Source organism: Lytechinus variegatus, chromosome 15 (genome assembly GCF_018143015.1).
Source record: "Lytechinus variegatus isolate NC3 chromosome 15, Lvar_3.0, whole genome shotgun sequence".
NCBI lineage: Eukaryota > Metazoa > Echinodermata > Echinoidea > Temnopleuroida > Toxopneustidae > Lytechinus > Lytechinus variegatus.
In genome coordinates this window covers 3,585,752-3,600,489 of record NC_054754.1, presented here as the reverse complement: position 1 = coordinate 3,600,489, position 14,738 = coordinate 3,585,752, and the positions used below count along the sequence as shown (strand labels likewise).

The 14,738-nt window shown below is 36.8% G+C and overlaps 1 protein-coding gene across 4 annotated transcripts in view; it reads right to left on the bottom strand.

Annotated features, from left to right (window-relative positions):
• LOC121429281 (guanine nucleotide exchange factor VAV2-like) overlaps positions 1-14,738 on the bottom strand; it is an 80,687-nt gene that overhangs the window by 20,170 nt on the left and 45,779 nt on the right. For 3 of the 4 annotated variants that reach the window (XM_041626275.1, XM_041626276.1, XM_041626278.1), the window contains exons 12-17: positions 13,643-13,735; positions 12,954-13,020; positions 10,691-10,711; positions 2,520-2,606; positions 1,471-1,589; positions 871-966 (exon numbers count right to left, since the gene is read on the bottom strand). In XM_041626275.1, the coding sequence (XP_041482209.1) occupies positions 871-966; positions 1,471-1,589; positions 2,520-2,606; positions 10,691-10,711; positions 12,954-13,020; positions 13,643-13,735 (483 nt within the window). The remainder of the gene's footprint in view (positions 1-870; positions 967-1,470; positions 1,590-2,519; positions 2,607-10,690; positions 10,712-12,953; positions 13,021-13,642; positions 13,736-14,738) is intronic. The other variant, XM_041626277.1, reaches the window with a different exon arrangement.

The window sequence follows — 14,738 nt, the reverse complement described above, 5'->3', positions numbered from 1 at the left end:
GTTCCAGCGACAAATGCTCCGGGTTTTATTTCATCTAAGATACATGTATAGGGTTAAGCTTACGGTTGGGAAAGGGTTTGATGTTAGTTTCCATTACGTGAAACCCCCGTTTGGATAAAGACCGCAGTTCAGATTGCAAACTGCGGTTTTATACCCCATTTTTCGTTTGGATCTCCCAAATATCATTTCCAAGCCCTTATCACCCGCGCTTGGCCAGGTAATCCAGGGGTAATCCCCGCTGTCTCAATTTCACCTCCACAGGCCAGTATATGAGCGTTGAGCAAAGGACCAAAAGATAAACAACAGCTGTGCTATTACGTAAGACTTCTCTGCCTGTAGTAGGACCTTCGGAATGAAATTATTGTATTCGATATTTAATCACGTTTTCAAAGGCATATTGTATTCAGTAATCCAATGTTAGTCCATTTTCAATTTCGAACGAAGAAAATCGACCTCGAAATAAGGAAAGTAAGCGAATAAAAATGACGGCATGTTTTGCAGAAACCGAGCTCAGCGCTGCGCATGCATCCCATCGTGTGTGGCCCCCTGCTGTGACTGTATATGCCGGGCTCTTGTGTTATCTTCGGACCGACGTCAAGAAACAGGTGTTTTGATACTTAAATTGCTTGCTTGGGGCATGTTAGGGTTTGTCGTACTTGGAGAAGAGAATTGATGAGAAGGGAAACCGGGGTATAGTGATCTCAAATGGAAGTTTTTCGTCATGCAGCATTACACTGTAGGATTAGGATGGGTCATATAGCATTAAATCCAGGGTTTAATTTGGTCATTCCATTCATAGCGTGTAGAATTTACAGCAGAGCAATTGTCGGCAGAGTAAATGTCCTGGAATCGATTTAACCCTTCCCTTACCTGAGTAGCTTATGGCATGAATCACACGTGGTAGATTCCTTGAATGATGTGTATTCTACCGTATGTCCTTTTGTGTGCCTTGGCAGGATATTTTCCCTAAAAAAAATAATAAATGGAGGTCAAATCAATCAATTATACTGTATATTACTCTGGTCACAGCATTTTGGTTTGTAAATCAAGGTGAATGGTATGATGTTATCGTAATGTCGGGAGCCCCCGTTCAATTAGCACATGTATGCAGCATCACTTTATTCAGTCACTGTATTGGTTACCTATTTCCATTCACTTTGCATGCATACAAATCAACGAGTGATTCCCCCAAACCACGATTTGGCCGATGATATCGTACCAGAAGTGTGAGTTTTGGCATAGTTCAGGTCAAATCTCTTTCAAATGATTATAACTAGCTGAAACTTGTTCAAACAGGCAACATGTAATGCCAAGAAGTGAATTGTATCAAGAATTTACTTTTCTGTTTTCTCTTCATCTTTGATAGATTTTCATCAAACTGTCACTATATTTTTCGCAATTTTTTTTTCCTGCTTTTATTTTAAGGGTAAACTTTGTCGTAAAGAAACATGGAAGCATTCTTGTACTTACTGAGCAAGTTTAATTCCATCAACCCATCTCATCATCTCAACATCAGTTTTACAAGCAACCTCCAGATTGCTCCTGCCACCGCTTTGGTCTTTAGCTGTCAGATGAAAGCAGTAGTTCCACTGTAATAATAATAATATGTCCATTCATATAGCGCAGTTACTATGTGCATATACTCAAAGTGCGCTTTGATACTTGGTATGATATTATTACCCTGGCTGTAGCTAAGCCGTCATATTGATAGGTGTTAAAAAAGTAATGAATCCTACCGGGTACCCATTCACCTCACCTGGGTTGAGTGCAGCACAATGTGGATAAATTTCTTGCTGAAGGAAATGACCCTCTGTTTCAAAGTCCAGATACTAATCCACTGGGCCACAACGCTCCATAGCGTAATCAAAATTCAAAGAGGCGATTGCTCCATAAATGTCACCCGTCTCCCCCAAATCAAGTTGCCCAAAATGAATTACGAGATTTTTTATTGGGCTTGAAAGAGCACATCCTAAGCTTATACATCAAACCAAACTAGTAAAAATTGATCAACAATAATACACTCTGGTAAAAACTAAAAACTAAGGTTAGTCTGATTTCTACCATTGACTTTAACACAGGGCAAAAACTTTGGTAAAAACAACCTGAGTTTTCTCTGGTAAAAAGCTTTATGCAACGGGCCCAAGAAGTACTTTACTGAATGAAGAATAAATTCAGTGAGAGCTTCAAGTAATAAGGAGAAAACAAAGTTTGAAGCTTGGATTCACTCAGGCATGAGTTTCCACATCGTGCGAATTTGGCAAAACTTCAAAGTGATCCGCAAAAAAAAAAAACTTGGGGTAGAAGAAACTTGTGTGTTAATGTAGGTTGAAGCATGCAAGCTACATCCAAGTAAAGTATTAATAAGGTTAAGAGCGACTTTATGAACGACTGGTGATCCTTTCTTGTGGTGAATGGCATACACCAAAATGTTCATTGGCGATGGTTTAGCGCATTAGAAAAGTTCACTAGTCGTAATGAAACACCCCCAGCTCAGATAACTGACAGTGATAATAACTTACCCTTCCCCCTTTACCGCTTGGTAGATTATTCTCCAGATTGTACTGTGCTAGATCAATGGTTTCAATATATTCATGGCTTTCCTGGCCCTGTAAAAACACATACGAAATTCAGATAATCAGACTAGTTCATTGCATACACTGATGTACATGTTCATAATAGTATATAATTGTATTTCAATATTATATCAAACAAAGGGAATATGGGATTGGAGGTTTTAATTGGGGAAAACACCTGTGAATTCTAAACAACAAAATAATATCAGCAAACAATATAGTAATAGCAATTCTAAAACTGATGACAAAAATAACAATAAAATACAAATAATAATATTAATAGTAATAACAATAAAAACAATAACAACAATAGTACACCTATATGGTGATAGTACAGTAGAGTAAAAAAAAAATTGACATGATCAATTTTCCTCTTTTTGCATTTCATGGTTTTTATAACCTATTTCGGTAGAGCATGATGAAAAAGGTTGAAACACCAAATTTGGTTGGATTCAGTTCATGGTGGCCCAAATCACAGTATAGGCACTTGCATCATGTACATGTACAGTAGACTAAAATAGGGCCCGTTGATATCAATGTTTTATTGGCCCACAGGGACGAAGTCGCGATCCCCCCCTCTCTCTCTCTCTCCCAGCTAGATAGGGTTAAGAATCATGCCAATGATGCATTGACTTCAATGCCAATTGTGCATTCATGAGGTCATACAAGTCATGTATCTTAGCCCCCAAAGGACCAATTTCCACCAAATTTTGGTTTTGGGTGTTTTTCATCATGTCTTGCTGTGGTATTGTATCAAAATGATGAAATGCTAAAAAAAAAAGAGGCTTGTTTGTTTACTTGGGTACACTTTCATAAAAGCAATAGTTATAGAGACAGTTAAAGTATTCTTTATGAAACACCCCAATTTTTCATCTGTGGTTATAAGAGTACCGAAGTGATGACGTCACAAAAATTTAAAACACGTTTTTTAGCATTTTAGCGTTTTTGATACCATATTTTGGAAGAGCATGATGGAAAAACAATCCCCTACCAAAATTTGGTGGGAATCAGTCCATGGAGGCCTTAGATATGACCTCATGAATACATAATTAGCCCCATTGAAGTATGTGTATTATTGACCATTTGACCTGGGGGGTGTTTCTAAAACTGTTAAGAACGCCAATAATACATTGACATCAATGGCGCTAATTCTCTTGGGGGCCCCATGGACCAATTCCCACCAAATTTGGGTTGTTGGGGTTTTTCATCCTGCTCTACCAAAATATGGTATAAAAAACGCTGACATGCAAAGAGTGAAAATTGATGAAATCACACTTCGAAACTCTATTCACTTATACCCACATTCAGGATTTTATGTCAAACTGTATTTATATACCACATATAAAGTTCACCTTAGCTTCACTCTACTCTAGTCAACAAGACAAATATTCTTTGCTTGCACATTATGTAACAGTCTATTTTTATTGCACTGTTATTGTTTCTCTTTCCAATCTAAAGTATGTACATTTATCTGTCAAGATAAACAACTTTAAGAAATTTGATGACCGAATCTTCTCTGTAAATGTATCAGACTGCTCATGTGTGGGTATACAAGTAGAGCTACATGTGCATGAAGGTAACCCGAGAATTTACATGTAACCCGTACTTGTAAAAAAGCTGTATCTACACATGTGTAATGAGAGGCTGCTCCATATTTATGTAATCAATGTCTAGATTCTTAAGAGTTGTGTGGTCGTATAACTTAATGGGTCAATTCAGGGGACCTGTATCATTTTAATACATGTAAGAATTTAAAATTGGTATTACTGCTATGGATAACTTGAGTTTACATGTAGTTGGCTACTAAAAGCCACGTTTTCATTATCAATACATATGTAGTTCAAGCAAAAAAAATGGGCCCTAAAAGTGATAACCAATTCATGGTTACAATAGTAGAGAACTTCAAATTTATACAGGTAGATGATTCATTGACAATGGCTTTAAATTGGTATTATTTCACCTTAAGGGTGTAAAATAAAGAGATCTATTCACTTACATGTATATGGTTTGCCACAAACATACAGTAACAGTTGTTTCTAAACAAATATCGCTATGTCTTTGAATATCTTACAAGCCCCATGTCACAATAGACATTAAAATGCCCATATTGCATTCTGCAGTGCCATTTTGATGAAGCGTTGCAGTTTAAACATACATGTAGCAATACATGAAACTTGTGAGCTATTTGAATATCATGGCTAAACTCAAGCTGGCTTACAACTCATAGAGCCTGATATGTATCAACTCAGCACAACGTTACTCCTATTGTACCACCTACCTCCCCCCTCTCAAGCCCATCAGGTTTTACCCCTGATCTGTAAAGACCACTTATAGGAAATGGGGGTAAAAAGCTGTGCCATGTCTTAAGCAGGAGGGTCCCTCAAGCACCTACTGTGATATAATTCAGGTGACGCATCATATGCTCCTGAGACAGATGCTCCTGTGTTAATATCTTGGACGACAGGGTTAGAGTTGGATTGTCATAGAGTAATTGGTTCAGAATAATGTTAAGATTAAGAATAGGTTTATCTCAACAGTTTCCTTGGTGAGTTTTTATGTTTGGCTTAACATGCAGATTTTCCATTGGAGTAACTATCACCAGAGCAAATGACATGGAACCATAATTTACCCTTCAAGCACATGGACTGAATAAGTTGTAAATGAAATCAATCCTAAAATACAGAACAATATATTAAACGCTATAAATGGGCATTGTGGAAGTGGCCCCTGATATGGGGGCACCCATAATCTTTTTGCAGTGTCAGCTGATATTTGGGAGTTTTCACAAATACTATGCAAACACCTTCTGGAACACATAGAATCTATAGACAAAAGACCTTCATGGCAAAGCAGTCTTTGTCAAAAATCAGTTTAATCAAAACAGCAGGACTATGGACAAACAACATAGTTGCAATTTATCATCAGGTCCAAATGTTAGAACGATCCGCTGTCCAAGTCCACCAATTTTTGATAAAATCCTCTCAGCTGTACAGTACCGGTAAATTGTAATATGACTTGCATTTTCGATAGCTCTACCACGTTGCAGAATTTGTCCCCATTGCAGTTGCAGAAACTCCATATTTTTCAACCAACTACAATGTCATTATAGGTTTTATATGTAATAATAATAATAATCTGCTTTTATATAGCGCTTAATACATCGGAACGACGTGTCTAAGCGCTTTACAGATATATTATTACCCCGGTCATCGGATTCAATCAGTCATTCCCGCACACAATGTGTGCACATCCTCCACTCCCTGGGGAGTATTCCAGTCAGTCGCCGGTGAGGCGCACACAGTACTGGACAAGCTACAATGACTCTCACATCCTACCGGGTACCCATTTAGCACCTGGGTCGAGAGTGGCAAAGTGTGGATTAACGCCTTGCCAAAGGACGCCATATGTACACCATTGTGGCAAACGGGTGGGGTTCGGTCAGATATGTTAAAGAGGGCATTTACATGTACTGTACTACGTGTATGCTGAAGAAGGAAATTGTCAATTAAACTGCACAAGAGTTAAACTGTGTGGTCCGCATTCTGAAGTCGGGTTTAACTTAAACTCAGGTTTAAAGTTGTGGTTTAAGTATGGAAAGCCACTTGTTGCATAAATCACTTACGGTATAGAGATATCATATTTCAGCTCATTTTTACTCTTTATCATTCATAATTGTCTAGGAAGTATAAATAGATGATTGTCTTCACCTTCGATGAATCAGGAAAGAGCACAGCAAACATAAGAAACATACAACTTAATAAAAATTTTGACACTTCTGGCTTCAGAGTTAGTCCAAGGTCTAAGTTAAACCTGACTTCAGAATACAGGCCTGTAAGTATTACCCATGTGTATGAACAGGGCCCCATAACTAAAGGTTTGTGATGAAATACAAATATGATAGAAACACTCTGATTGGTTCCTGTTCAGTCTTTGAGCAACGTGCTCATGCGACGATGATCTTGATAGGTCAATGGTACATGTTAAATGTAGGTTGCAAACCTGAATATGTTATGGAACTCTGGTCAATTTAAACACTGCAACCAGTAAAGTAGGGGTTGTTTGTCATATATTTGCTTCTAATTTGTGTTACATAAGAAGGGAATTTCAGTATAATAGACAATACATGTACATGTATATTCACCAATAATAATAATAATAATGTAAGATATTTATATTGCGCACATATCCACCTTGTTAGGTGCTCAAGGCACTCCTATATTACCCGGCCAAGCTAGGCGTTCATAGCGCACACAGCTTTTTAAGGAATTACTTCCTACCGGTACCCATTTACCTCACCTGGGTTGAGTGCAGCACATTGTGGATCAATTTCTTGCTGAAGGAAATTACGCCATGGCTGGGATTTGAACCCACGACCCTCTGTTTCAAAGTCCGAAGACTAATCCACTGGGCCACAATGCTCCACATCATTACTCCCCTCGGAGAAAAGGCCTTTGCCTCTTATGCTCCATCTCTCTGGAATGCTCTTCCACTGAGGATCCGAACAATTGAATCGCTTGAAGCGTTCAAAAAGTATTAAAATTCCTTACTGTTTTCTTCTTTTGTTGAATATGTTAATATAAATTGATCTCACCATACACCCACACAACCAAACAGTTTATTTTATTTTTTTATCCGTAATCCGTCCATCCCTCTGCACCTCGAATACATGTAGTTTACTGGATAGATGGCGCATAATAAATGGTGTGTTATTTGTATTATAAATACATTGTAAACCATATCAATTCTACACAGGAATTCTTTCAGTCTTGACATTAAGCTACAGTACACAAACAATTATCGGCTTTTGGTTCAGAACCAAAAGCCAATGCAGAATCGGCTTTTGGGTTTATCTTGCACTGCATTTACACGCTGCATCGGCACGGTCAAAAACCTGAAATGATCCACGCACCAACAATATACGTCATGATAAAGACAACGCTGGATCCGTGCGCTTTGAAGTACGTCATAATGGTAAAGTAAATGAAATTGCCGATGCAGAATCGGCTTTCTGTTTACAGGTAGTAAAAAAGCCGATTCTGCATCGGCTCGCAGTTCTGAACCTACTACTTTGGTGGTGCAAAATTGCAGATTCTGAACCGAGAGCCGATGCAAGTTAATCGCATTTTACACGCAATGAAAAAGCCGATGCAGCGTGTAAACACAGGATATATGTCCAAACACAACAGATGCATGTACATGTGCAAAGATGACCATGCTATCAGAATATCAAATGCTAGAATATACAAGACATTTACATTTGTGCATGCATGGAGTTTACAGTCAACTTAGAATTGAAATGAGTACTGTAGCAAGATTCTGAAAATGGAAAAAAAAGGAATCAGCATTTTCATATCCTATTGCAATTTATTCCATACTTTCCTCACATGGCATTTGGAGTAATCACCCTTTCCTACAGAAATTTAATGCATTTGGGCAGCTTTCTACATTTTTTTTCTAAGTTTTCTACTAAACCCTTTCCAAATTTTCAGCCAGGACAGCTACATGTATGCTGCATCATTGTAGCTCTGCGCTTTGACTTCTGATGAAGTCTGATGATTGAGATTTTTACTTTGTTATTTTTTATTAATATATTTTCATTTTATTAATAATATGCATTAGGCAATGACCTACATGTAAATGACAAGATTGAAAAAACATACATGTACATGAATCTCTTAAACTGTTTCATCAGTCAAAAGCGCCTATTTCCAACACGCTAGGTTTTCTCCTCTGGAACATTTAGCTAAAGATCCAAAATAAGCAAAACCTGAATATCATTTTTGTTCATACATGTATATTTTTCTTACTAAAGAGGGGGCAGGAAAAATATTGCATGCATGGTAGAGGCTTTGTTAGAGTTTTTTTTTTCTTTTCAGCATTGAACAAATTGATCTTGAATCTATACATTACCGTAATCAATCTTTATGCATTTTCATATTTTCCTACGTAAATGCATTAATGTTTATAGAGCAACTGGATTTTCTTCCTTTTTTTCAGTATTTGTCTAATATTATCACCTAAAATTTTGTCCATCAGGAATTTGAAGCGTGGGCATTGGCGTTAGCGCAGAGGATTATCTTTTGTCTTTGGGGGGTGCAAGAATAGATGTCCCCCCCTGCCCCATGAACAAATAATACTAAATACTAATAATAATGTGAACATTTGTAATGCCCCTGTATCCATCACATTGGATCATCCTCTGCACTGACACCCATGAGCATGGGATAGCATGATAGCAATTTCTAATGTGCATGTAGATTCCACCACAGATAATTCTAAAAAGAAACATTATTCATTTATTTTGTGGATCATTGCAAAGAGTTTTGATTCAGAACAGTACTGAGTGTAAAATATAAAGAAATATGATGTACACTGCAGCAGGGGAAAGTTAAAACAAATTCCACATATTTTTGTTTCCATTTTGGGGGAGCCGGGCAAAGGGGGAGGGAGTGTTTATGGCAATCTTTATTTACATTTGAAATTGAATAGATTTTGTAAACTTTTAAGGCCCCCCTCCATGTTTGGTACCGAAATTCCAAAACATACTGAGACAGCAATGCATACGTGTGCAACTTCGGCACAATTTTTTTTTCCAGCAAGTATGCTAAGGGGTTTTCGCAACTGCTCGTGCGATCATTTGCGATCACTTGGTCACAATGTATGTTGCACAGAATTGCAACATTGAAAGCAGTCTCACCACCAATTGTGAAAGGGGCTGACAATAACATTTAGCTTTGTCAGGGGTGGGGGCTGTTTTCTATAAAGAATTTTCAGTTTTTGTGAAGCATATACATGTAGCACATACCTATTTGAACATATCTATATATAAAGCTTCCATTGCTTTAGCCCGGCAAGCCTTTTAACAGCGCACAAGCATTTGAAGGAATTCAATTCCTGCCAGGTACCCAATTACCCTCACCTGGGTCCAGTGCAGCACAAATGCCAGTTCATCGTTGCTTAACCGTGAACCAGAATAGCCTGGTGGTTAAGTCGCTGCCCGGAATGCAGTAGATGGCAGGTTTTCTGACTTATGATTTTCATTACAGATCAAGCACGCAATCTTAAACACATAGGAGTAATGCTGAAAATTTGTTTACAAATCTATAATTTCCTCCTATTAAAGCCTCTTTCTTACTATCTATTGTCCACGAGGGACTGCATTTGCATATTAGTGAGTCAGAAGGAAGCAGATCGAGGGTATTTGAATTCCAGTTCATCGTGATTTAGCCGTGAACCAGAATAGCCTGGTGGTTAAATCGCTGCCCGGAAAGCAGTAGATGGCAGGTTCGAATCCCACTGGTTCCAATTTTTTCTGACTTATGATTTTCATTACAGATCGAGCATGTGATCAAACGCATAGGAATAATGCCGAAAATTTGTTTACAAATGAAAAAGATACTCTCTAAACATCAGGAATTGGAAAATTCTGCTGGTTTTAAATTAATCTGAGGATAAAAAAAAGAAATTGGATAACTCAATCTTTTTTGAGCACGGATCTTTTGTAAATGATAAATACAATTAGTAATAATCGACTAAAGGTTGCCTAATTTTTATGGGATTTTTCAATTTATGCAGATACACTGTAGCATACCAAATCGGAAAAGACGACACAGACAATATCACAGCGAAAGGGGTATATTAGTACGCACACATATTGTAAAGCATGCAACATATTATATCAAGCCATGCAAGACTGAACATGATATTAAAAGGATCATACAAATATTTGAAAGAGAGTTTAAACATAGATCCTGTAGTTTAACTACAGTTTTATTTTAACAATTGTCGATGAAACAATGCCCATTACTAAAAATGCCCAGACTAATATCTAACTTTTGGAGAATTGCAAAATAGGAATTATTTTTTACAAATCACAGATTTGTTTGTATTTCTTGCTAAACCTTTGTTAGGAACATGGACTATAAAACAAGATTCATTCATAAGTCAAGACATGGAAAAGCCAGGCTGAGGAAATTGCAAAGAAAAGGAGCATGAAGGCTCGATGAGGAAGGGGAAAAAGACACGATGCATGGAATATTGTCAAAATCACAGAGGGATGATGGGAAAACATGGAGGATGGAGGGGGGGAGGCATTCCGTAACAAGGCTAATACCTACCCATAACTTCTCCACGTTTAGCTACAATGAGAGAAGAGAAAGGGAGTCCAGAGTGGACAGTCAGACAGAGGAACAAAAGACAAGCGGATGCAACATCCATGAACAGGTACAGTAAATTGCTACCAGGCCAGGGGAGCGTTTCATGAAAGGACTGGTTGGACGTTTTATCCGACAAGTCCCACTTTATCCGACAGTTACCATAGGAACAGTGTTTCTCAGCCAATCACAATCAAGAAAAGTTGTCAGGTCTGAGAACTTGTCGTACAAAAAATGTTGATGAAACGCTCCCCTCGTCTAAACCAAATTTGCCTTCAACCCACATGGTCTAATCCCGGAGACACGACACTTGCTCCTGCGACATTTACTCTGGTCTAACTACTCATAATATCTCAGAAGGCATAGGGCAAGAGTTAGGATTGTTATCGGGTTTTTGGTTCAGAATAGTGTAAAAGTTTAAGGATTATCATTTATTTACATTACATGTACATGTAGTTCCCGAGGTTAGATTTTATATTTAGCTTAACGTGCAGATTTTCCATTGGAACAATTGTCGCCATAGCAAATGTCACAGAACTCTAATCCCAGTTCATTAAACCATTTGGTTTCAACGTGATTTGGTCTAACTGCCATTAAACCTTTACCATTTTGTCTACCAAAATTTTCCATTATGGCTATACCGATTTGTATAAAGAGGTTTTTTATAGATATGATAATGTTGAACTGAATATGAACCAAATTTTTGTTTGACAAATTGGAAAATTAAAGTAGAACAAATGCAAACTAGACCATTTGGGCATTAGACTAAATGATAGTTAGGCCAAGTAGGTTTTTGACCAAGTGATACTTGGAATAAACATGAATAAGACCAAATGGATAGTAGACCTAGTGGTTTTATGATGATGCTAGATAATCTCATAATTAAAACCATTTTGGATTTACAACCCACAGGCATACAAACTAAATAATATGTACATGTACATTTTGAAAGAGAGATAGACTGATAAAGTGCTACAATGTACCCTATGGCATTCTCCACAACAAAGATTTGAAGGCAGGAAGATACATGTACATGTAGATTATTAAACCATGTCTGAAAAACCTCAAAGGCAGGTATTAAGGGTACTGCAAAATGAATATACTTTGGGACGTGGCTACCCTGAGTAGATTCAGGATGATGCGGCAGCTGATACAGGGGAAAAATCATACATGTACTTTACATCATCAATGAGCAATGTATTTACCAAAGGAAAAAAATCTTCACTTTGTAATCATAGACCCAATAGTCAAAAAGTCTTACAGGAAAGTTAGTATTAGTTTTGTAGCTCTTTAACTTTTCACATTTTTACCAGTGCAATATAGGCCTACATATTTCAATAATACCATTGACATTGGATTAGTTTAAAACAAATTTTAAAAAATAACAAAGCAACTTTCCTCCTTTAACAGTCAAAAACTATGTTAAAATAAATTACAGATGATAAAAATACTTTCAGTTTATCTAAATAGGTACTATTCATGCGACTCCTCATCTGTTACATGTATATTAACCAAGTCAAGGGACTATTTGCAAACATGCATACATGTAATATTATCTAACATGACCATTTAAACTGGAGCAAAGGAGCAAAGTTAAATGCATAAAGTTGATGCTATATCTCTAGGTGTATTTTGATCTGCCATTCCCGTTTATGCACATACTATATTATTTTTCAACGTTACCATGGCATACATGTACACACACACACACACAAAGTGAGACGCACACAAGAATAACATAAATGCGCGAGTTTGCTTTCAACGCCGTAACGCATAAGTTCATGAAAACAAGTTATTTTCATCTCAAGCCAGCAAAATAATTATTCTTGAAAATAAAATTACAATGTAATTCAAGATGACTTGTAAACTATAGATATTGTTGTTCTTATAAGGAGAAAGTGAACAAATTTATTTGTATGAACTACATTAGCATAAGGACAAAACATATACAGGTATCTTTGACATAAACTGCTTAAAAATTTCATTGCGCTTTCAAAACAGAAACAATCAGGAAGTCAAATAGAAAATAAAAATTCTTCCACTTTAACAGATAATATATAACATTTTTTTTCATCTGAAAAAATCTCATAGTGGCAACATCAACATAAGAAACATTGTATTTTTTATGCATGTAATTTCAAAAGTATGCAAGCATTTTTTAAGTGTTTTTAATGCCATATTTTCTTCTAACATCATTTTATTAAGTGAAATTACAAAAGTTACCTACCCTTCCACCGCTTTTACAGACCAGCATGACTTTATCAAACAAGAAACAATATCTTGTCTGTGATGTACTGAAAGAAAAAGACAATAAAAGTAATTCATTTCAAAACTGGTATTCTAACTTCATTTTTAAAAAATGTTAAGAAACATACCGACACTTTTTTCAGACATGTACCAAAGCTCTACATATATTTTTCCAGTCTAAAACAAATTACAAAATGAATTCATGTTAACATTAAAATTCCTTTTTCATGCAAAATATAGATGTTAGCATACAACATGTTTTCTAAGTGATATTGAAAAAATATGTCATATTCAATACTGGTTTTTATGATTATTGTTGATATACATGTATCGTACTAATACCATATGGTCAAAATATTGTCGATTATCAAAGGTTAATCACCATTCATTGACCTCAGTATTGCTTTAAACCAACTCAGAACTTCACAAGCTGGTACCAAAATACCTGCCTTTCATAAGCAAGCACCAATAAAAACTTTACTTTCATCTACCTCTTCCCTGTTCTCACAGAAATTGCAGCTCATAACGTATATAATTAATTTTCTCACTAGGTGGAATATTGTCATATCAGCTATACTTCGCAAGAGATTATCAACAAACATTGAAATCAAATATCAAACAGCACTATTTAGGGATTTAGTGATTATTGACCATCGGGATAGGACTTACTTTTTCTTGGCCCCTGTAATTCTAATCTTCAAGTCACCATCTTTCTGGTTCCTTCCGTAGGTGTTCAGACTTTCCCCTCTGTAACCGACCAAACTGCGTACGAAAAGACAAAGACAACGATAATCAATTGCCATGCATGTATTGGCTGGCATGTGTAGAACTAATGAGATATCTGGTGCCCCGTGTCAAGTGATCTGATCAATTGCAAGTATGGACAGCCAGCAACATCAAGATTATGCATATTTGTTCAAAATATTTTCTATCTATGATGTACATTCATCGTTTTCTTGAAAATTCACTGTGTTTCTCTTAGGTTACACAAGACAATGTGCAAATTTCCTGCAGAAAAAATTAAGACCCTGGTGGATTTCCATGGTAACGGTTGATCGGATCAACCATAACACTTTGTAAGACGGGGCCCAGATCTTGTGAATATGTGCGCCATCCATGAGAACATTTCATGCATGAAGCAGCCTGCAGGCGGTGACCGCTGATGTGCGAGATTTGAATTTAAAGTATTTTGTTGAAAACTCACCAAATTCAATGTCTCAATTGGGCACATGGATGTTCATGGAATTTAGACAACATGACACCACTTTAAATCTGTTTTATGCCAAAATTCAGATTGCTAGCACAACTCTTCCTAACTTTTAATGCAGGGTTTCTAAACTTTCTATCACTTCTTACAAAGTCTGATGTCAGCAAGATACAATCTACATCAAATCTCAAGATATACCAAATTTGATTTTCAAGTAACATCACACTTCATCAACCAAAGAACAGATTAACAAACTGGAAACTGAGCTGCATACCATACATATGCTGCCTGGTGGGTGTTTCATAAAGCTGTTCGCAAGATACGAATGACTTTACGCACGACTGGTGATCCTTTCTCATGCCAAGTGATATATCCCTATATAATTGATTTATGACCAAAGATCATGTTCCAGTCATGCGTAAAGTCATTTGTAACTTTACAAACAGCTTTATGAAACACCCACCTGGGTGCCGTTTCATAAAGCTATTCGTATAAAGTTAAGATCGACTTAAAGAAAGACTGGTGATCCTTTCTCACATACTAAACCATTACCAATGA